General features: G+C 34.0%; 1 protein-coding gene across 1 annotated transcript; it reads left to right on the top strand.

Annotated features, from left to right (window-relative positions):
* Nucleotides 1-97: 97 nt before the first annotated feature.
* LOC100181264 lies at nt 98-23,335 on the top strand. Its single transcript, XM_018811616.2, has 49 exons — nt 98-926; nt 984-1,120; nt 1,174-1,407; nt 1,770-1,998; nt 2,120-2,161; nt 2,377-2,519; nt 2,889-3,066; nt 3,438-3,719; nt 4,007-4,060; nt 4,120-4,158; nt 4,226-4,362; nt 4,514-4,691; nt 5,005-5,298; nt 5,595-5,633; nt 5,764-5,909; nt 6,182-6,341; nt 6,721-7,104; nt 7,461-7,598; nt 7,800-7,948; nt 8,123-8,329; nt 8,515-11,072; nt 11,523-11,772; nt 12,016-12,669; nt 12,882-13,109; nt 13,404-13,620; nt 13,837-13,884; nt 13,940-14,004; nt 14,334-14,529; nt 14,829-15,076; nt 15,297-15,501; nt 15,716-15,813; nt 16,132-16,258; nt 16,406-16,537; nt 16,807-17,015; nt 17,390-17,573; nt 17,749-17,993; nt 18,086-18,140; nt 18,213-18,385; nt 18,668-18,772; nt 19,206-19,386; nt 19,449-19,489; nt 19,692-19,811; nt 19,974-20,081; nt 20,513-20,641; nt 20,884-20,923; nt 21,323-21,552; nt 21,817-21,933; nt 22,425-22,574; nt 23,106-23,335. The coding sequence occupies exons 1-49, from the start codon at nt 98-100 to the stop codon at nt 23,229-23,231; spliced, it is 11,238 nt and encodes a 3,745-aa protein (XP_018667161.2). The 3' UTR covers nt 23,232-23,335.
* Nucleotides 23,336-23,385: the final 50 nt, after the last annotated feature.

Genomic DNA, 23,385 nt, shown 5'->3' with positions numbered 1-23,385 from the left:
TCTGCGTTCAACAAGAGAATTATTAGACAACGCGTTTTCACTTTATGTCACAGATCATGTTTGTGCTTCTGTATCCCCTGTTACAACAACCATTACAATGCCGCTTGTACCCAAGACAACTATAGGAACATTAATACCTGGTGCAACAACAATACCATCTGTTTTTGGTGTAACAACAACAACAACAATTCCCTCTGTTCCTGGTGCAACAACAACAACAATTCCTTCTGTTCCTGGTGAAACAACAACAACGATTCCCTCTGTTCCTGGTGAAACAACAACAACAGTACCCTCTGTTTCTGGTGTAACAACAACAACAATTCCCTCTGTTTCAGGTGTAACAACAACAACGATTCCCTCTGTTCCAGGTGTAACAACAACAACAATTCCTTCTGTTCCTGGTGTAACAACAATAACAATTCCCTCTGTTCCTGGTGAAACAACAACAACAATTCCCTCTGTTCCTGGTGTAACAACAACAACAGTACCATCTGTTCCTGGTGTAACAACAACAACAATTCCCTCTGCTACTGGTGTAACAACAACAACAACAATTCCCTCTGTTCCTGGTGCAACAACAACATTTTCTTCTGTTCCTGGTGTAACAACAACAACAATTCCCTCTGTTCCTGGTGCAACAACAATTCCTTCTGTTCCTGGTGTAACAACAACAACAGTACCATTTTTGGTGCAACAACAGCAACAATTCCCTCTGTTCCTGGTGTCAACAACAACAACAATTCCTTCTGTTCCTGGTGCAACAACAACATTTTCTTCTGTTCCTGGTGTAACAACAACAACAATTCCCTCTGTTCCTGGTGCAACAACAATTCCTTCTGTTCCTGGTGTAACAACAACAACAGTACCATTTTTGCCAGGTTTAATAACAACTCCACCATTATTGCCACAACCTCATACTACCTTAGGTTTGTATAAAAAAATGTTAGTTTTAATATTTTTTCACACACTTTATTCTCCTTCAGGTTTAACCGGTTGCACAGTTGATTTAGTTTTAGTTGTTGATTCGTCATATAGCATTGGTATTGATGGATTTATAACACTAAAAGATATTCTGGGTAACTTGATCAAAAAATTTGATGTTCCGAATGATGAAACTAGAGTAAGTATAGAAATATACGTTTTTTTGTGTATTTGCCCATATGTATTTTTCAGGTTAGTTTGGTGCAGTACAGCAAGCGCTCACAAGTGGAATGGCTCCTTTCTACATACCCTGGCAACTTAGATGGAATGTTACACACAATTGCAGGCATGCAGATGCTTCAAGGGGTTACATACACTTACCATGCATTGAAACTTGTATTGCAAACTGTCATAGATGGTTCAGATTCAGGAAGAAGGCCAGATGTACCTTTTGTGATTGTGCTTATAACTGATGGAAGAGCAAAGGTATAAACAAATTGTTACCAAATTGACTGTTTTCAACTATTGTGAATACCACTGCTAAGTCACAGTGAAAAGTATGCATAGTAAAGAAATCTACAAAGTTTAAATTTGCCATCATTATGACTTTCTGTTTTCTCATCAGCGAGTCATTTAACTCTTAAGCCAACTAGTTACAATTGAGTTCCCAAGTTATACTAAAAAAATGCTAAATGTCACATACAGTTAATTGTTTGCAGACAAAAATTTATAAAATAGCTTACCCATGTTATAAACTGTAAGGTTGTGATGCCAGTAGATCTTAAGTAGTTCATTTAAAGATGTTCTATTTAAGTAAACTTTGTAGTTTAAATCCTGATGTTTTCCAGGATGAAGACATACGTGAGGAAGTTCTCAATAAAATTCAAGTTGTTCATGATAAATGGAACGAAACATTCCATTTGATCACTATAGGGGTGGGGTCAGTTGACCCTCACCAACTTGAAGGCATTGCATCACATGATGACTATGTTTATACAGTGGAAGATATGAATGAAGCAAGTTCACTTGTGGATGAAGTGGCAGCGAGCATCTGCAGACCTCTAGCTCGGGAAACATGTAAAACAATATCTTCTCTTGTAAACTGCTATAATTAGTCTAAAATCTTTTAGTATCTTCTTTAACCATTTGTTCAAACTTTGGTAGGCTTTCCCCTTAAACTAATATTTTCTATTCACAGATCCAAGGATTTTAACTACAACTATATCATCAGTTCAACCAGGTAGAAATAATGTTAAGAGTAAATTTTTCTTAGGGCTATTATGCTTAGCCTTAAAAAATGTTACTATGTATTGTCTACTCAATTTTTTTGTCCAAATTTGGTTTCATAGGTCCAAATTTGGTTTAGTATTTTTAAATATATATCTGCGCATTATTATTAACCTATTTTTTCTCTTAATATTTTTACCCTATTATTCCAATATTGTGTATTTGCAGAATGTTCTTACATGCCACCCACTGACATTATATTTGTACTGGATGGTTCTAGATCTGAAAACAGTGAATTGCGTTTGATGCAACATAAGATACTGCTTTCAAATTTAACAAAACTGTTCAAAATTGGCCCAAGTGATACTCAAGTGGGTGAAGTAATAACAGAGTAAATTTAATGTATCTAATGCTTAGACAGGTTACAATAAAAACACTTATATACTCAAATATTGTGTTTAGCTTTTCTGTAATATTAGCAAATCTTTTTAATAGGGTTTGTGTAAATTTAAAGGATAATATGTTAGCTGCCCATGATATCGTACCGTGGGGTAAGGTGGTACACCTTTGGCACACAATTGGCAAACATTCTGAACAAGTTTTAAACAATTAACAATGGTTTATTAAAGTCGTTAGGATACAGTTTGTTTAGTACCAAATTGGACAAGAAAATAGAACAAAAATCTTCCTCACCCTGCTAGAATCAAATAATCAGCCAACCAATTTTCTTATTCGATCAGGTGGGTGTATTTCTCTATGATGATGAGTTGCATGGTTCAGGTTTGAATGGTTTTCCTCTAAGTGAAAAATCCAACATAAATGAGGTACAAGATGCAATTGATAAGCTTGAGAATCCAAACAATGACGTCATGTTCTTTACACCTGCAATACAAGAAGCACTCAGTCAAAAGTTGCTTGGTATAAAACTGTATACCTTGTCTGGTGTACCAAATACTACTTCCTTATTTTGCTATGAAAAATTGACCTTTTAATATTTTATATTCACCATTTCAGCCTAACATTCAATATTGCGTATGATACCTTTTTATTGTTTGAAAGTTTTGGCTTAAAAACGAAAACAAAAAATTGTTTTATTCAAACATTCTATCTTTGTTTCTGGTTTAACAGTTTGGCTTTGAAAGCTAGATGCTTCTATATAAAAAAGGAAAAATTTCTAATCAAATAGAATAAAGAACTAAAGTGGCCCGAATTAATGAGACATATTGCGAATAAATATAATCACTCTTTAAAATCATGACAATTTTTTTTAAAATCATGCAATCTTGTAGAATCTGCTGGTGGACGCCCTGATGCTCGTAAAGTAGCTGTTATTGAAATTACACGCTCCCAACCACCTGACTACGGCACGTCTACTCCATCTGTGAGTGGTGTTATAGGCAGCACCATTCTCACCAATACTGAAGTGATAGCTCTTGTTGTTCCCAATGATGAGCTTGAAGAGCTTGACTTGCTTGAGGAATCAGTAGGAGACCATGCCAGATTGGTTTCATCTGTTGATTTCAGTGAACTAACAGATCACGTCGATCAATTGAAAGAATTGATTTGCGGAAGTATGTGTTTTGTTATTCTTAATTTACAATTACTCATATTTTTCTTTGTTTTTACAACACAACATTATATACTCAAGTGTCTATCATTGAACAACACATTAATATCTAATTTTAATAATTCTGACCGATCTTGTGTTGTGGAGCAACAACGAAGTGTAAATATTTTTATACAATAAACCAATACCTTAATATTTCTAGTTACATTATGTAAATATTCTATTATAATACACTAAAACAGATGCATTTCTTTACCTTGTCAACTAATATCATGAACCTTTTGCACTCAGCTCCTCCATCAACAACAACAGGTCTTTTAACAACAACAACAACACCAACAACAGGTTAGTCAGCTATAGTTTAAAAACTTATATTAAAAAATAATTTTAAACATTTAACGCAGTTCAACCCATTACCTCTTCGCAACCTACTCTTGCTGCAGGCAAGTTACACTGAAATTGTGTAAAACACTTTTTTTGTATTTTTTTTATTATTTAAATCTCGAACAGATTGCAGTTCAATGCCGCCTACGGATCTAATATTCATTATGGATGGATCACAAAATGCTAACACAGCATTGCCATTCTATAAAGAAATGCTGGGAAATGTTGCTAATACTTTAAACGTTGGTCCTGATGATACTCAGGTATTTAAGCCACATTTTCTCCTATGTAGTCAATCTAAAATTGTTTGTTGTATCTATTATAGCCAATCTAAAGGTTATATGAATGATTAAACTTTATCCATTGGTACATTTTTGATTTTTTAGTATGTATTCACTTATTATTTTTTTTTAGGTTGGTGTAAGTTTTACAGGTGATTCACTTTATAATGAATACCCAACTGGATTTCATTTAAATGAGTTCACCTCACGTGACAAGTTACTGAGTGGCATCAATAATTTGACAATCCCACTTAATAATCCTGGAAACTCTGCCTTTATGATTGAACGAGGACTTGATCAACTATTTCAAGGTAAACATTCTATGTTGCGTGCCACTCTTGATTTTACATTCATTGAAAAAAATGCTGTTGTAATGTATAAATGGATAAAAACTATTTATTAAAACTGTGTATTTCTTTTGGAAATATTGTACATCATAATACCGATAAAAGTGGCTTATATTTCAAAGCCAGACAACTACTACTAATTACACTAGTACCTTTAGCAAACCATAAAGATTGTTTTCCTCATAAGTTGTATCCATACTAACCTTAGCTTCATAGACATCAAGCCTAACTTATATTTAAGACACAATAAGTTAATTTAATTAAACTTGATTTAAAGAATCAAATGGAGCTCGACCAGATGCCCAGAAGGTGGCAGTAGTAACAATTACTGACGTACAAACCCCCATGTCCATTCCAAACATTAACAATGTCATCACTGCTGGGGTTATAAAAGGAGTTAATATCATTGCACTGGTACTTCCCCCAAGTGAAGACCTCTCACCCTCCGATATAAATGTCATCCAGACCTCACTGGGAAGGGCAATTAATCCATCGAAAGTAATTCCAATTCATAATGGCTTTGAACAACTGCCATCTGTAGCTCACAACTTAACAAACTTAATATGTGAAGGTAAGTTGAATTTGATTTGTTTTGTAACTGCCATAAATATCTAAGGATATTTTAGTGTTATACTATTCTCTATTTATATGGAATATATTTTATGAATATGTTATTTGAATAGTGTTATATTCAGGGAACCACAAATATTTGTAATAATATAAATTTTTGTTGTCATTGAGAATATATAAAAAGCAACAAGGAAACATGTAAAAAAGAATTGATACTAAATGGTCTACACTGTTTTTACCTACAGTTAGTTTGGTTTTGATTGTTTTCATGTTAATTTTAAGTTGATTCTTCTACAGTTGTGCCAACACCAACAAGGCCTATTGCTCCAACATCAGGTATGAATAAATAGAGTTCTTAGAATTTATATTTTATATTTTAATTAAACACTTTTTCTCCATAGAGATACCTGAAATAAAATAGTGGAAGAGGACATCAATATTATTAAAAATTTGTTTTACTTTACAGCATGCGATAACGTGCCCAATGACATTATTGTTCTTATGGATGGTTCCAGTGAAGTTGCACAAAAACTTAACAATGACAATTCTATGGTTTTTAACTTCATTCGAAAACTTTCATCCAAGTTTGTAGTTTCTGAAACAAGAACGCAGGTTTGTTTGGATTTGATTTTAACAGAATCTTACAAGATTACAGAAATGTTTAAGTACTTGTTTTAAATTATTATGAAAACCTGTTTTGTAGCAACATGTTAAAGTTTTATGGTTTAATTGTCGTTTAAACACGGATCTAAGTAACTATTTTTACAGAAAAGTGTTGCACACATCAACTGTGTCTTTTTTATACTATTGGGTAAATTAAACGTTTCAGTTTAATGTATATTATCCCAACATTGCATAAATTCGACCAACATTTTAAATTCCAGTTCACTGTATTAACATACAACAATGCAACCCACACTGATTACATAAACTACATATCACATAATGGTGAAGTGGCTACGAATGGTGTGACTGCTACTCCCTTGTTTTATGGAACCAGGAATACTGGAGATGCTTTGTATGATTTTGCTACAAAGTTCCAAAGTTAGTGTTTTTTGTTCTGGCTGTTCAGTATAACTTTTTTTTCGTGTGAGATTCCAAAAATTTATTTTGCTATTTAGGTATCTTTATAGTATTGGTTTAACAATGACCTGTATCCACGCCTTATTGTGTACTTTGCTGTAGAACCTCATCTATATATATTCGCCAAATTTGTTTATGATTGTAGACGAATTACAACAACTCTTTTTATATTCTTTATTGGGTGTTATAAAAAAATAATGTGTAAACCGACCTTTTATATCTGCATTTTGTATTTAAGACTTGAATGACTCACATGCTAATGCTAAATAGAAAGCCTGTGTGCCTGAAAGTTTGCCCATCTCCGGTCAATGATCTTGTAATAATTTTACATTTTTCACAGATAATGAAATTGAAGGTTTATCTGAAGAAGATCGTCATGTCCTCATCCAGAGTGCTGTCATCCTCCTTGATGAAGATGTTTCATCCAACATCCCATCTCTAACCAGAGGACTTCAAGCTCTCAAGAATACAGATCTCAGCTGGCATATTTATCTTCTCATTGTTACAAACCATCAAGAAGAAAAAGCAGAGCTTAATGGTGGTTCTCACTCTGATGAATTGAATGGGAATTCTGCTTCAACTGGTGTAGATGAAAACCTTACAGATCTGAAATTAATGCTTGACAATTATCGGCCATTTATAAAGTGGAGCATAGTGAAGGGAGGTTACCAAGCACTGAGCAATGATATGTTGGTGGATGATCTCAGCACAAGATTGTGTGATGGTAAGAAAAGTTAAATCTTTTTATTTAAATGTTCGACTGTTCAAAAAAATTGTTTGAATTCAGTATCTAGAAAATTAAAATCACCATACTATGTTGATGACTAGGGTTTGGTTGCTAGGAATAAAAAGCATTATAACTATTGATTTGTGGTTACAGAGAGGAATTTTGAGCTTTAAATTCAGCTTACAAAACGATAAATAATAAAACAAAATCACATTTGATTTTAATCAGTTTTATAAAAAAAAAAGTTTTCTTTGGTTTTCAATCAGCTAATTTGTTTCGCATTTAGTTTTGTTAAAGTCATACTAAAATTTTAAAATAAAAACACGAACACAAATATAATTTCATTTATTCAGGAATGATGGCATTTATACCTCATGAAAATGTAACAACCACCCAGCAATTTACCCTTCCTTCTGGTTACACCACACTACCAACAACAGTAGTTACCAACATAACCACTGCAATAACTCCAACGAGACCACCACCTGGAGGTAAATAAGGTTTAGTAAGGTTGGATGTTGAAACTATGTAAACTTGGTAGAATTCTACCAGCAAGCAATTTAATGTATTTTATAATTAATTTATTTATTTTAACACAATTTAATTTCGAGTTTTTGCTGGCACGCTATATAAATATATTGTAAAATAATGCTATAGTTTTTTGCAATAGTTAAAAATCATTTTCATTTCAGAGTTTGAACTAGTGTGCGATGAAAGAGCGAACCTCGCATTTATTGTGGATGAAAAATTGATAAGTGGAAGCAAAGATGAAAGAAAATCCTTGAAGAAGTTTATGGAAGATGCTGTGGATATTTTCACCATTGGTCAGGACCATGTGCAGGTAACGTTGTTATAAGTTGTCAACATAAATGAAAGCATACCCAAATGTTTCTTTAATATGGTACCAAAAAGGCTGAATTGATTAAGACACTATGAAGATATATAATAATAGTGTTAATAATTATATTTACATAAATTGTGCTGTGTACTAATTCGTTATTTACTTATCCATCAGATATCTGTTCTGTCCACCAACCAACACACCATCATTGCATTTGATGCCAATCAAACTGCTGAAGAAATAAAATCTGTTTTGAATGAAACTTTTTCAAATGTGGACCAAGTTTCCAAAATTTATGAGAAAGAATCTAATGCAAATGATGTGATCCTAAAGGCTGTTGCAGAGATGAAAAAGACCACTCCCGGAAAATCTGTAATAAATGTAAGAAAATAGGGTATGAAAAGTTCTAAAATTGAATGTTTAATAATCTTAACTACTGTTTTTTTTCATGTTTTGCTTTCGGCTGAACATATTGCTTGTTAATTTTACTCTTGTAAAACAGTGTGTGAAATAAGGCAAAATTTGCTTCCTTTTTACAAATCACTGTAAGTTGTTTATCATTTCAGATAATTTTGGATCGAAAACCTGAACATGTAAACCACTCTGTTCTTGAAGTTTTATACAACAACAATGTAACCATGGCAGTGTATGCTCGCCACCCACGAGCCACTGGGGGTCAGGCCAGGAATCTTGTGATTCATCCAAGTCTTTATAAACCCTTCATGACTTTGAAGCAGTTTTCTAAGGCCGGAAATACAACACATGACTCTGTGTGTTTTGACCACCCATTACGGCCTCCAACTTCTGCTCGCTGCTCACACCTAGTGGCTGATTTGGTTTTCCTGGTCGACCGAAAACTCCTTGCAAATAATGGAACAGAAGCAAAAGCTCTGATGATCGATTTAGTTGAAAATTTTGCAATTAGTCCAAGAAATGTGAGGGTAGCTGCTGTTTTGTATGGAGGTGGTAACCCTCCTCACGTTGTGTTTGGATTGGATGATTACCACAGAAGAAGTGTGGTACAAGATGCCATCGTGTGGATGAATGGAACATCAACATCTTCAAGTTCACAAGACCTGGTTGATGGCGTGGAATATGCAAATGAAGTTGTGTTCAATTCAAGATTGTTGGAAAATGTGGAACCTGGAAAATTTATTGTTAACTTAGGAAGTGGAAACATTAACTTATCACCTGAGTTAAACAGTCGCATGAATAAGGCCCTCGGAAATTCTGTGACTTTGGTTCCAGTTCTAAATGGGAACAATAGTAATATATCTGTACAAAAGTCTGTTTTGGTTCCTGACTTTACTAGTGATGGCATTCAGACAGCTGTTAATGAGTTGGTGGATTACTTATGCGACAAATACACTGGTTTTACCACACCCGCTATGGTTACAGCAACCACTCCTACCATATGCTCACCTGATGTAGAAGTTGTGTTTATTGTAGATGAAGAACTACTTACAAACACAAGATTTTCAACACCTGTACATGACTTCTTCTTACAGATGGAAAACCTTGTTCAATTCGGCCCCTCACATGCTAGGAATGGGTTAATTGTTACAGGGAGAAATCCAGACCTGGTCTTGTTACCTGACAGAGATTATACTCAAAATTTGACGCAAGTTATTTCTGGTTTATTTTCAAGCAGACAAACAAATCCTATTGAAATTGGAGAAACAATTATGGCAGCTGTTCATATGCTTAACTCAAGTAGAATTGAAACTGAAGTTGAAAAGCACGTCATTCTCTTGATCAGTAGAACTGTAAGAGGAACTTTGACAAAAGATATTTGGGATTCAATGAAGGCACTAAATATGGAACTGGATGTGGTATCTGTAGAAACCAACTTCTTAGAAACGGGATCAATTGAAAGCCTTCCATACCGTCAGTTCCCTGTGTATCCAGCACAATACCTTCCTAACACAGCACAAGTGATCAGTTCTCATATTTGTGAATCGCGGAAATGGTTCACACCCCATGCACCACCCATACGTCCAAACATGTTGTGTTCTGCTGCAGATATCACTTTCGTTTATGATATGATGCTTTTGTCTCCGTACAGTGCTGCAGTCAAGGTCACTAGTTTCATGAAAAGAATGGCTAGACTTCTGGATCGAATGAGTGGGCAGGAAAAAAGCAGATTTGCTGCTGTAAGTTATGGGAAGGAGCCATATATCAACTTTGGAATGGAGGATTACCCAAGTGTCATTGAAGTAGAAGAAGCTATGAATGACCTTCATCATTACGGAAGTGCTGTGCCTGCCAATGTGGGCAAGGCTCTTAACTTTGTGCTAAACAATGTTACCATAAGTCACCCAAGACCTGGAACAAATAAAATTCGACAAACAATTTTGCTTTTGATTGGTAGAAACAGTTATGACAGCTTAGAGCAAGCAATCGAAGCAGCTAGAAGAAGAGGTGCAGAAGTGATCACCTTCTTTATTGGCGGTATTCATGTGAACAACCCATCTGCTTTTACAACAGTGCCTGATGGATATATACCTGTACATCGTCTCCGCGAGCTAAACAATCTTGAATATGAAGTTATTGAACTTATCTGCTCTAAAGAAGAGGCCAAGGTGCCGGTTGAACCCACCCCACCTCCCCCTACTACAGCCCCACCATGCAAGGTGGATATAGTATTTGTAGTGGACGATGCTTTTACATCAAGCCGGCGAAATCAACTTTCTCTGCAACGGTTCTTTGCAGAAAATCACCGGCACCTTTACTTTGCTGACGATCATGTTCGAGCCGGAATAATCCGGATTGGTCAAAATATTGATTTGGTCACTGAAGGCTTTGTTTCAACTAAAGAGGATTTTTTGGCTGCTTACAAGAATCGAATGCTGGTTTCACCATCTTCCGGACCTCTTATGGTACAGAATGGTTTAGAAGCAGCGGTAGAAATGATTCAAACTTATGGACGACCAGATGCCCCTGATTTAAAAAGGATAATAGTGCTCATAATGAGTAGAAAAGCAAGTGATTTTAATGAGAATTTAAACAAAATAGAGCAGATTAAATCAAGCGGAACTTTTGTAGCAGCCGTGGTTGCTAATGATGCAATGAGTCTTCCATGGAAAGATATTGTCAATGAAGATGGTTACCTTAAAGCTTTCAGGTTAGTAAGTCAATTTTATGTTATAAAGTTTATTCTGTAATTAACTTAATAAAACTGCAATGCAATTCAATCTATTAGTTATTTAGTGGCAGGCTGTGGCAAAAGTTATGCAGTAACAGAATGGTTAGCATGCCTACCTGTAACCCAGAGGTAATGGACTCAAACCTCATCACTGCTACCATTGTGGGCGTATGTATCCTTGGTGTCCAAGACACTTAATGGCAAATGCTCCACCCCATTGGTCACTAATGGGTTGTTCAAATCATCTTACTTAAAAAAATGAAAAATCCAAAAAAAAATCACCTACAAAGTAACACACATGGTAACTCAAAAGCTGCCAAAAGGTTTTAACCCGAGTGATAAGGACTGTCGTTTTCCGGCCACACGAGGATAAAGTATCTTACATCATTCATTCACTTAAATTATTACAGTTATAAATTTCTTTGACAGAACACGGTTCCTGCGTTACTATGCTAAAGGAGTTGTACATATGGTGTGGGACAGCACATGTGACAGCAGATTTGAACCACACATTACCACAACCAGTGCACCAGCAGCAACAACAACCACTCTTGCTGGTGTTTGCCCACGTGTTATGGATGTTGTGTTTTTGGTCGACAAAAATATCTTGTCGGAAAATTTGAAAGCAGGTTTGACGAGGTCATTGATGAAAGATTCTCTACGTTCCTTAGATTTACAGGTAAATATTTTTCTGTGTTATTAACTAGTAGGGTTCTGCAATAATGCACACTATAGAATCCGTAATCGGGACCAAAACTGATCTATCACTTTATAGATAAATTATAATAAAAACCATTTAATGTTCTAGGCAATGTAATGTGAGTACATATTTTCTAATGTTTCTATACTTGTTTTTCAGCAGTCCTAGTGTGTACGGTTGTGCAAGGTGTTTATGTATTAAGATTTTTCTATTATTTTACAGCCAGAGAAAACACGTTTTGGGATTGTTAAGTTTGATTCAGTTCCAACACTTGCCAGTGAACTGCAACGTTCTGAGGATATTGCGACAGCCATAAGAACAGTGGATGATGTGATGGAATTCTCACCAAATGATAAAAAACCTTCTCTGCTGCCTGTCCTTGAGTATGCTTCATTACAATTGCTGCTTGGAGATGGAGTTAGAACGAATTCTGATAAAGTGCTTGTGCTTTTGCTTGACCAGTTGCCTTCAGATGAACCTGAGGAAGTTATTTCAGAAATTAATCGAATTCAGCAACTCAACATAAGTTTAATAACAGTTGGTCCTGAAGATACATTTGTTCCATATGTAAAGCAGCTAAGTACTTTAAAAAATGGAGTAATATCCGCGAGTCCTTTTTTGTTCAATAGTATTGTGAACAACCTTACAGACATATTATGCCATAATGTTTCCAACTTCAAGGAACTTACACCACTTGTCACAACCACTGCATTCACACCAACCGAGGTCACTACACCAAGTGGTAAATGTGAATACAAAGCAGACATAGCAGTAGTTGTGGATGCATCGCATATAACAAAGAAACAACTAAAACAAGTAAAGGACTTTGTACGTGAGGTGTTGGAGAACTTCCAAATAAGTTCATCGCAAACAGCGGTAGGTGTTTCATAATTTTTAAACTAAAACCATTTTGATATTTTGTCTGAAATTTTTTAATTCCTAATCATAGAATGCAATGTAACAACTAAAAAAAGGAAAAATTTCTATGTTTTATAACATTATAACATTATAAGTGATATGACATTTGTGTATAAAATAAGCACTATATACTCTAAAAATTGTCTTGCAAATTTGCTTTGATTTTTAAGGTTTCAGTTGCTTCTTATGGCTTCAATCTGTTCTTGGCATCCAACTTCACAAATGCATCAGACACTTCTGTAGTTGAAGCAATCAAGTCAATTCAACCATCAAACGAGAATGTAACATACACCTCACAAGCATTGCACATTGTATTGGATAGAATTTTAACTTCAGAATTAGGAGCAAGAAGTGATGTGCCATGGAAAGTACTTCTGGTGACCCAAAATCATCCAGATGTAAGTGAACATATGGGAATAATATCTAATATTACCAAAATGTTGAATTTTTTAAAGATCCAGCAAAAAAATAATTGTTTCAATGACTAAATACTAGAAATAAACAAAATTTCTATGTAAAAAAAACAATTAATACAATTCAATTATAATTGAAGTTCTTAAACCAACAAAAACAACAAAAAATGAATAAACTGAAAAGAGGGTTTCCGAACAGTTTAAAGCATCAGTTCAATGAAATGTATCACATTTTTAGCGAAACGTATTGTCCACTAATTACGTTTCTGATCATTTCAGGATGACGTGTCCAGAGTATCTGATAAATTAAGTGACATTTCTGATGCACACAACACAGGGGTGGATGGTGTGTTTGTAGAAATATCATCAACACCAATTATGGTGTTGCATCAACCTAAACATATCACCAATGTTCAAGTCAATAACTTTGATGAACTAAGCTCTGTATCAGTTCTACAGACAGTGTTTGATAAGTTATGTACACCACCTATTGAAGGTATGTAGTAACTATGATATTGGTAAAATAAGTAATGTATTTTATATTATAATAATAAAACAGCATAAGAATGTAAATGTAATTATATATACATGAAACAGTAAATACTTAATCTTATTTTTTATTTAATTCTTAACCCCATACATTAAAATGATTTGGTCAAATATATATATACTTATATATATGAGTCTATGTAACCAGCATCTGCATTATCAGGTAGCACGACTCCTTCATTCGAGTTCACATCCGTTACTTCAGCATACAGTAAGTGTCAAGTTAAATAAAAAGTTTGTTGATATTTAACATTTTTCTTCTTCAGCGCCAAGTCCAAATGTTACAACTGACAAATGTGCCTATTATGACGTGGACAACCAACAAACTGTGGTAACTATAACTTTATAAGCAATACCGTTTTTACCTACTACCAGCGTCTTGTTATCACATTTACTCGAAGGTTACACAAAGTGATCTTAATCCTACAGTTTAATTTATTGTTTTTTTTTTGTTTTACACATTGGTGCTTTACCCCAAGATATACTTATTGGATACATAGAGCAGCTCTTTTTAGAGTTATGACAACCTCATTTTGTGGCTATATTTGTAACCATTTTTAAAAACTCTGTTAGTAATTTTATAACATATATAATTTGTATATTACTGCAAACTATTTTTATTTGAACTAACTATTTAAACAAGCTGTTAAATTTCTACAGTTACTGGACCATGGAAGCATTGCATATCCAGACACAAATGATAGTTGTCGATTTTATGTTTGTTCTGATGATGGATCAATGAGGTTCAGAGACAAAAGACTAATGTGCGATGAAACTAGAAAACCACGTTGTCAAAATGGATTTGAACCCGTTCTGTATTATGACCATGACTGTGAATGCCAATGGCAATGTCAATGTATGTAGAAATATTTGTTACCATGATGGGGGTATAGTTAATCACTAATTTTTTTTTCAGATAAAATACACACTAGTCTTTCTCTTACATTAGTCTTTACTATTTTAAGCAGAAAAATCCAATATGTAACAACCTTGAGTTTTCTTTTAATACATTAACCCTTAAAAAAGGTCTTTTCATGGTTACTTTTTTACACAACTTCAAACATTGGTCACAATTGTATCTCAGTTCAAGTAATTCTCATTTTTAATACTCATATACCTTATGGTAGGAAATAATCAGCATGCAATTCCTTCCAGGTTACTGTACAATAGCTGGTGATCCCGGCTACCACACTTTCGATGGCTCGTTATATTTCTACCCAAGTTCCTCTGGATGCCAGAATACATTGACTCAGTTTAAACTCGGGGAAGAGGAAGACCTTCCAATGAAAATCTTCCATTCCACGGATTCCTGTGATCTCAAACACATTGATGCGGGGTCTTGTATTGCGGATGTTACAGTTCAACTGTCAAACATTACTTATCACCTGAGAAATAATCTTTCTGTAAGTTTGTTTGCTTGTAGATTAATTTATAACTTCTTTATTATCTAAAATAGTTTGACCTAAAATTTCAAAACAAAATAAATTTGAAAAAGTTTTTTATGTAATAATTACATTCATAAAACATTTGCGAAAACACAGCACAAAAACAGGACTGCTCGTCCATTTTATGAAATACCTGCATGAAAAAAATTGAAAGAAACTGTTTGTGATTAATTTCTAGGTCACAAGAAATGATGTTGTGATTAAATTGCCTCATGATGAAAAAATTTTGGGTTATAAAGTTCATATTGAGGTCCTTGGGATCATTAAGCTCCTTCTCACTGTATCAGAGCTTGGGCTTGAAGTGCGTTATGTGCCAGCTGTGCACTATGTCACCATCAGCCTCCCTGCGCATCGGTGTGCCAATAAAACTGAGGGAATGTGTGGTAAGAGATTAACTTATGGTTGAATGAATGTAACATACCTTATCCTCACGTGGCCGGAAAATGACAGTTGTTAAACATGGGTGTTCTGTTACTTTGTAGGTGTTTGTTTTTTGGAAATTGTTTTCATTTTTATGTGGCAAGCGTGCTAACCAACTGCGCTATGGCGCCGGACAGCATATAAGACAATGTTGCAGTCATAACCATTGATTGACAGGTGATTGCAATGGTGTGAGCTCCAATGACATGGTCATGAGGAATCATATACTGACCGAGGATGCAACAGAATTTGCATACAGCTGGAACTTCCCCAAGGTTTTAATATTTTTATTTCATTTTATTATTTCCTAACAAAACTTGGATACTATCGCGTTAAGTTGATTTAATGAGTTTTTATTCTAACAAAACCACTGCAAACACCAAGAATACAATATACTTGTAACTGCTCTGATTGTAAACTTCATTTTGAAATTCAAAACTCCATTCCTGAAACCGTGATAAAACAATGCATTACAATGGGCATTGTTCGCGTCAATAGGCCTCTTGTTTTCTGAGCTGTTTAGTTGTATTCCTGGGCTGTTTATGGATTGCTATGATCTTCTTTCTTTCATTGGCTTTCACTATACTCCTTAGAATGAAGAGGAAATATGTGTGAAACCAGAACCAATAAGCCAACATTGCACACGTGATCCTGATCCGCTGTGTTTGAAGATTAGTGAGGGAGAGGAGTTTGCTCAGTGCAGATCACTGGTGGATTTCAGTAAGTTACTCAAATATATAAATTCAACCTTGTTAGATATTTTAATTGAAATATGTCATTTCGAACATTATTTATTGTTAAACTTTGCTTTACTAAATAGTTTTCAGATTATTAAATTTTTTCAGCTTATGTTTTTCTGTTGTACAGGTACATACTATGTGGCTTGCAGAAATGAAACATGCAGCAAGAATTATCCTGCATGTGATTGGTTGGCTGCTTTTGCTGAGGTGTGTCGTCATGCAGGGGCTTGTGTTGATTGGAGGACTGACACCGCATGCTGTAAGTCATTGTTTTAATTAAATTTAGAAGTTTTCAATATCATTTATTGATAACTGTAATACAAAGTAGCTAATACACTATTATTGGTCTATAAAATTATGTATATAAGAGGAAAAAGTTAAAAAACTGTGCTTTTACTAACAGTTTAACTTTTTTTTAATTTAAGTATATTCTGTTTCTTTATGATTTTGTCATAACAATTTTAAATTTCAATTTTTTTAGTGAATTTTGAAATATATAATATTTTTGTGATTTTTTTCTCCCACCAGCAATGAGATGTCCTGCTGGTCGTGTATATGATGCTTGTAGAGATTCTCCTTATGAGAAGAGCTGTACACAACCATCAAAGAAGGTAAATGAACCTATTGAAGGATGCTTCTTACAATGTGCGGATGATGAAGTAGTTGTAGATGGGGTTTGTAGATCAAACAAGTTGTGTTCCAAGTGCTTTGATAATGATGCTGCTGTTTACAGAGAGGTGGGTTTCTTATTTTTATTTATAGCCAACTGCCACAACATGGGTTATATTCTATATGTCATTGTGTCCTTTTAAACAGAAAATTTTAAATTGACTGTTGTAATGCATGAAAGACGGAAACGATTCTAAATTTTTAATATTTTTTTGACTTGTTACACTGAATATGGTACAGAAACCAAATAGTACTAAGAGTACCGTCCTAAAATTGTATGCCAATGGTCTATATTGGTTTATAATGTGCAGTAGAAAGCCTAAGGAAATATTTAGTCTTCGGTTGTTTTTTGTATTATTGCTTTCTTCATGTATGATATACATAAACCTTTTACGCAACTCTGTGAAAGTTTGTACTACACAATATAAATACATTATTTCAGGCTGGTGAGAAATGGACACCTGAAACAAACCGATGTCGTGAATGTGAATGTGATGCTGAAACTCTCAAAGTAAAATGTGGCGATCGAGTTTGTAAAAAGAAGGTTCCTCTACCTGTGTGTGGAGATTGTGAAATACCAAGAGTGTCTGGAGCTGACCCATGTTGTCCCACCAATCAACACTGTGGTAAGTTACACCTAAAAATTTCCTACAAAAATTTTTAAATCGTATAAATTTATGAGATATAGTCACTTTTTTAATTCAATTTTTTTTTTTTTTTTTCAGTATGTTACTACACATAAACATTCGAAGTGAGCATTATTTTTAACTGTTTTAAATTGTCCTATTTACATTTTTACAGATTGTGACAGCAGTTGTAATGCTTTAAAGCCAAGGTGTCAACACGGTGAACAGGAGCAGCGGATGACAGATGAACCCGGATGCCGACCCGTGTACAGGTGCAAGTGTGATCAGGACCTTTGTACAGAACGCAGGATAACTTGTGATTCACCCAAAGTATTGGTAGAGGTGCCAACATCATGTTGTCCAGTGATCAAATGTGTTTGTCCAAAATGCTCAAACCAAAGTGAGGTTGTTTGTGAACCGGTAAGTATTTTTTAAATTTTAATAAAATCAGTTGCAGCAAAACTTGGACATTTTGTTGTATCAGACTGTTTAAAAAAACGGTTGTTTTTTAGGGATTAACTAAAAGAACCACGACTGACATATGCAACTGTGTGCATGAGACATGTGGTAAGCGATTTAGCATGCACAATAACTTGAAAACATTTTCTAAATTTTAACGGTTGTTATATTTTACCTCAGAACGTCTACCCGTCTGTGTGGCAATTGTCAACAATACAGTCGTAACAGCAAACCAAGGCGACACTTGGCTTGCAGATAACAACCCCTGTAGTAATTGTACTTGCACAAGGACTGAAGTTGGTGAATATGAAGTCAAGTGCAGAGACACTTCCAATGAATGTGGATGTCCTCAAGTAAGGTTTCATTTGTGATTTTATTTTTATATCTCTTCACTTCATGACCACTTTTTTATGGTTTTCACAATGGAGAAGATTTTGCATAATGGCATGTTTGTCCAGTGTTGCCTTGTTTTGCAGAAGACACTTTTTTAATGTAAAATGCATTAATAAAACTTAAGACAAATTTATATGTAGAAATATGTCACCTACTGTCATGAATAAATGTAATGTGTATCCATACATATAATATACATATGTGCATACATGCATATATATAATATACATATGTGCATACAGGGTTACAGAGCTGATGAAACAATTCGTTATCCAAACCAGTGTTGCCCACAATGTGTCTTCAATCGATGTCACTATACAAGTGCTAATGGGACTGACTTTTATGAGGTAACCACTTGTAATATATACACATAGGCTATACATAAAATTGTTCCAGATATAGCCTAAAAAAATACCATTTCTGTCAAAACAAATTGTTTAGTTAGCTTTTTAAATACCTGGTTCCGGTTAAAAATGTTGTAAAACTAAAACAAAACTACAGACATATTAGAGAATGTCAGTTCTATATTTAGATATCTGTCAGTCTATTTCCTCATTACTATGACAATTTATTATTTTATTTTTAAATTACGCAATATCCTTTAATCCAGGGCTTCTCTAATTTTTTCGATGACAACCATTTAAAATCAATTTTCCTTTTACCATTGCAGTTAAAATTATAAAAATTAGGAAATATAGACTCCTAATTAGCAAAGCCTGGTTTTAATATATTAGTTTTAGTTTGGTATGTCCAACTTTTGGTGGTTTATTTTTGTCATAGATAGGGGAAGAATGGAATGTTGACAAAAAAGGTTGCATCAGACGCAGATGCGAAAATATAAATGGTGTGGCGACGTCTACCAAAGAAATTGTTCAATGTGAAGAACCTGAACCTTCAGATTGTTCGCTTGGATATAAAACTGTGTGTGAGAAAATATCTTGCTGTGTGGAATGCAGATGCAGTAAGTTGTTATGTGTAGATGTAATTGCCATGTTGATATTGTAATATTGTATTTTATTTTAGTTCCTGATGCTGTCTGTCTTGTTAATGAGACCATGCTACAGGTAAGTAGGAAATGTGGCTTTAAAGTTCTTTGTTTTTTTAATGAAATTACTAAAAGAATTTCTAAACCGTAACAAATTTCTGTGTTATTTTTTAAGGCACTCGTTAGTAAATTTGTTCATTAGTAAAAAACTTGTTCGTACTTATTAGTAAAATCACCTTATAAAAATTGGTCTTTTTATAACATTTTGGTTCATATTACAGAAACCTGGTGACAGTTTCGACATTGATGCATGTACATCATGTAATTGTACAGAAACCATAGGAACAGATGGTTTCCATGTATCTGATTGCAGTGTAACAATATGTGATGACTGTGCGGAGGTAAGTTGATTCACAAACAATTCGGCAACAGCATTTTCCATTTGTAAAAATATACAACACTCATACTCCTTTTCTATCTCATCAATTTATGTTCTCCCGCAATTCTGTATTTTTTAAATTAATTTTTAAACCTATACAGTACATACCTACTTGGTTATACAGGGTTTCAAAGTGACAGAAGTTAGAGGTTCTTGCTGTGGGCTTTGCAAACCAGAGCGTTGTACATTAACACTACCCTACCATGGAGAAAATAAAACACAGATATTGGAAGTGAGTTTGACTTTTCTGAAGGTTGTCTAATTATTTTATTAATTAGATGAAATAATAAAACACAGGAATTAGGTCTGTCACAGGATAGAATTCTGTAATTGTTTTGTATATTTACTATTTTTCACTGCAGCAACAAAGATGGGGTAAGAAAAATTAATTCTTATTCAATTTAAATTACTATCATACACTGTGTTATTATTTTGAAATAAATAAAATCTGTATTTTACTCTTACCCATTTCAAAGTACTTCACAAAATCTGTATGATTTACATTTTATAAACCACTGGTTTAAGTAATGATCTAGTGTTACGAAAACGTAACCAACAAAAATCAAGTCCAACCACTAGTAGTAATTGAGAAATATATTTCGTCTAAATGGCATCGTCAGTCTTTTATTCAAATAGAATGATTTAAGTAATTACTATTTCCAGGTGAATGAAATATACAGACACAGATGCTCACAATACAAATGCATATCTGATTCAAGTGGTTACGCAGTCATTGTTGCCACTGAAGTATTCTGTCCGCTAGTTAATGTTACAAGGTGTATCGATAATGGGGTACGTAAGTCACTTTACTGTGCACTACTAACCTATTTGTAAAATTAATTTGGAATGCCATTTAATGCCTGTTGTTTTGTCACAACTGTTTTACACACTGCAATATTAAAATTCACACTGTTCCAATAAATTACACCACTGCACAACTAATTTGCACAAAAATGTGTGAGGTTCTTTTTGTTATGCTAACTATTTTCTTGTTTTTTTGCTGACAGTTTATGATAACTCTTTTATGTTAACAGGGAGTTGTCGTGTATGATGATGATGGCTGTTGTGCTGAATGTAAGTAATATGTTTCTTTAAATAATCTTTCAACAGCCTATTTGATATAAAAAAAACATAGTGTATTTCCAACGTTTTCTCTGCCATCCGGCAAGACTTCTAAAGTCTTACTAGATGAGCTGTTGAAATATCATTTACATTTTGCCTGGTACAAGAAATAACAGAATAAGTTACTTTATCCAAGTAGCAAACTAATGGTCACTGAATGGGTTGTCGAAATTGTAGAAAAAGCAATTATTGATGGTAGCCTAACTCTCAAGCTAGCACAAGGTGTATGAAACAGAACATATTTGTAGATATTTTGAATAAAACTCATTCAATAATTACAGATAAAAAAAACAAAAAAAAACAACTATTATCTACATTGCTCTCAAGTACATGCTTACCATATCTTTTCAGGCTATCAGTCGCAAAGAACTTGCCACGCAACAAAATCGCAACCAAAGTCTTTGTCGATTGGTGGCTGTGAAACTGATCGTCCAGTAGAGCTTGCTTACTGCCAAGGAGAGTGTGCAAGTGGTTCACATTATCATGAGATTACTGGAAGCTTCATCAGGCATTGCACTTGTTGTTCAGCCACAGAGTATTACAACATGAGTATTCCTGCCACTTGTGATAATGGAACTCAGGTGGGCAATATGATAAAAATTAGTTATCAGTCTAGATTGGTCATTTTTTTATTTAAATTTTTGACAAATTTCATTTATCTTTTAGAATCTGATAATTAATCTTTTTAACAAAGTTTATTTAACTTTTTTAATATGATTAAGAACATTTTATAAATTCATATTAACAAAGAGATAAGTGTAACAACAAAAAGAGTGCCTAACGTTCTAAATAAATTGTGAGGAGTGTTCTTGTTTTTTTTCACCAACTATTTAATGTTATTACAGACACAGCTCAATTTTAAAATGATCACATCGTGTACTTGTCATGAGAACAAACAATGTGATTCATGGACCTATATTGATGACTTCCATGCATCTATTCAACCAATAAATGGTGTAATGGTGAGTGTTTCAACATAAATTTGCTTGAAATGTGTGAATATATTTGGTAATGCTTAAACACAAGTTTCTGTTTCATATGTTTTTATAATAAAACCTAGGTACTCTAAAATTCAGACTAAAGTGAACATATATAAAAAATCTCCCACCTTCCCTTCCAAAAAATTAATCACTTACAAAGTAACATACTTGGTAACTCAAAAGCTGGAACTAGGTGTATGAAACAGAACATCTGTGACTGTCATGTTATAACGACTGTTTTTCCAGGCACGAGGGAATAAAGTAAGTTATAATCATGAATGTATCTAACTTTATCCACTAGTAGCTGGAAAATTTGGGGATTTTTTAATTATTTTTATGTATGATTAATAATTTGGATACCCCATTAGTAACATTCATTACTCAAAAGTGTATAAACAGTAAGAAATCTAAGCTTAATTAAAATTGATAGTTGTCTAAACATACATAACACTTTATCTGTCCCTACTCATTAGAGTGATGTAGATGTGTTAACGTACTGGAACACAAGCAGCCAATACAAGTTCCGTGTTGTTCAAGTAACCAATGTAAATGATGAGACCGACGTGTACAATACTGTCCATGATGTCATGAATAAGTTTGGAGTACAGGATCCAGCAATGAAGGTGTGTTTTATTAGTTACCATAAAAATAAATAATGGATAAAGGTAAAAACATGAATCATCATAAATACAGCTAGGTAATTATACTGTAATGATCTGGTGTTACGAAAACGTCACCAACAAAAATCAAGTCCAACCACTAATGGTAATTGAGAAATATATTTCGCCTAAATGGCATCGGCAGTCTCTTATTCAAATAGAATACAGAATACACCAGATCATTACTGTATTCTACTATACAAGAATCGTTTAACTATATGTACACCAAGATCAGAGTAAGATTCACGTAATTTATTACAAGATAATTATACAGGATTATTTTGATATTTGTTTAATATAAACCTCTCTAGCTCTACCTGCTGACCACTAAATTACCTTTTAGCCTTTCATAACGAAAATTAAATTTGAAAAAATTTAATTTAAAATCAAAATTATACATTTGTCATAGACACATATGTCGGACTTCTCGTGTCTGTTACACGGCCTCGGCGCAAACTATATCTCTCTAAATTATAAACAAATGTGTTTTAACAGGTTGTAAAAGTTAGTGCTTTGAACACAACTTTCAACCAAGCGCTAACCAAGGGACTGGATGCAGCGCTTTCTCATCCAATTGAAAGTCAGCAGCTACCAGAAGATAATAACGATGAAAACTTGTAAAGTTCACTGACATTGTATCTCCCAGAGTATCGTTTCACGATTGTGTGTGGGCATATATGTTCCTTTGTTTTATTGTACCGCAATAAAATTGCATCGCATATAAATATGTTGTCTTGGGTGTAACAGGGGTAAAACGCATAGTAGGGTGGGGGTG

Source organism: Ciona intestinalis, chromosome 4 (assembly GCF_000224145.3).
Source record: "Ciona intestinalis chromosome 4, KH, whole genome shotgun sequence".
Lineage (NCBI taxonomy): Eukaryota > Metazoa > Chordata > Ascidiacea > Phlebobranchia > Cionidae > Ciona > Ciona intestinalis.
The sequence above is the reverse complement of the archived record's forward strand: the minus strand, read 5'-3'. Positions and strand labels throughout refer to the sequence as shown.

Bases quoted from the DNA above. Each gene is read 5' to 3' on its own strand.
- LOC100181264 (XM_018811616.2), top strand. From the start codon at position 98: ATGCCGCTTGTACCCAAGACAACTATAGGAACATTAATACCTGGTGCA. The intron at 8,330-8,514 runs GTAAGAAAATAG...TTATCATTTCAG, and splicing joins CCGGAAAATCTGTAATAAAT to ATAATTTTGGATCGAAAACC. The intron at 17,994-18,085 runs GTAAGTATTTTT...GTTGTTTTTTAG, and splicing joins GTGAGGTTGTTTGTGAACCG to GGATTAACTAAAAGAACCAC.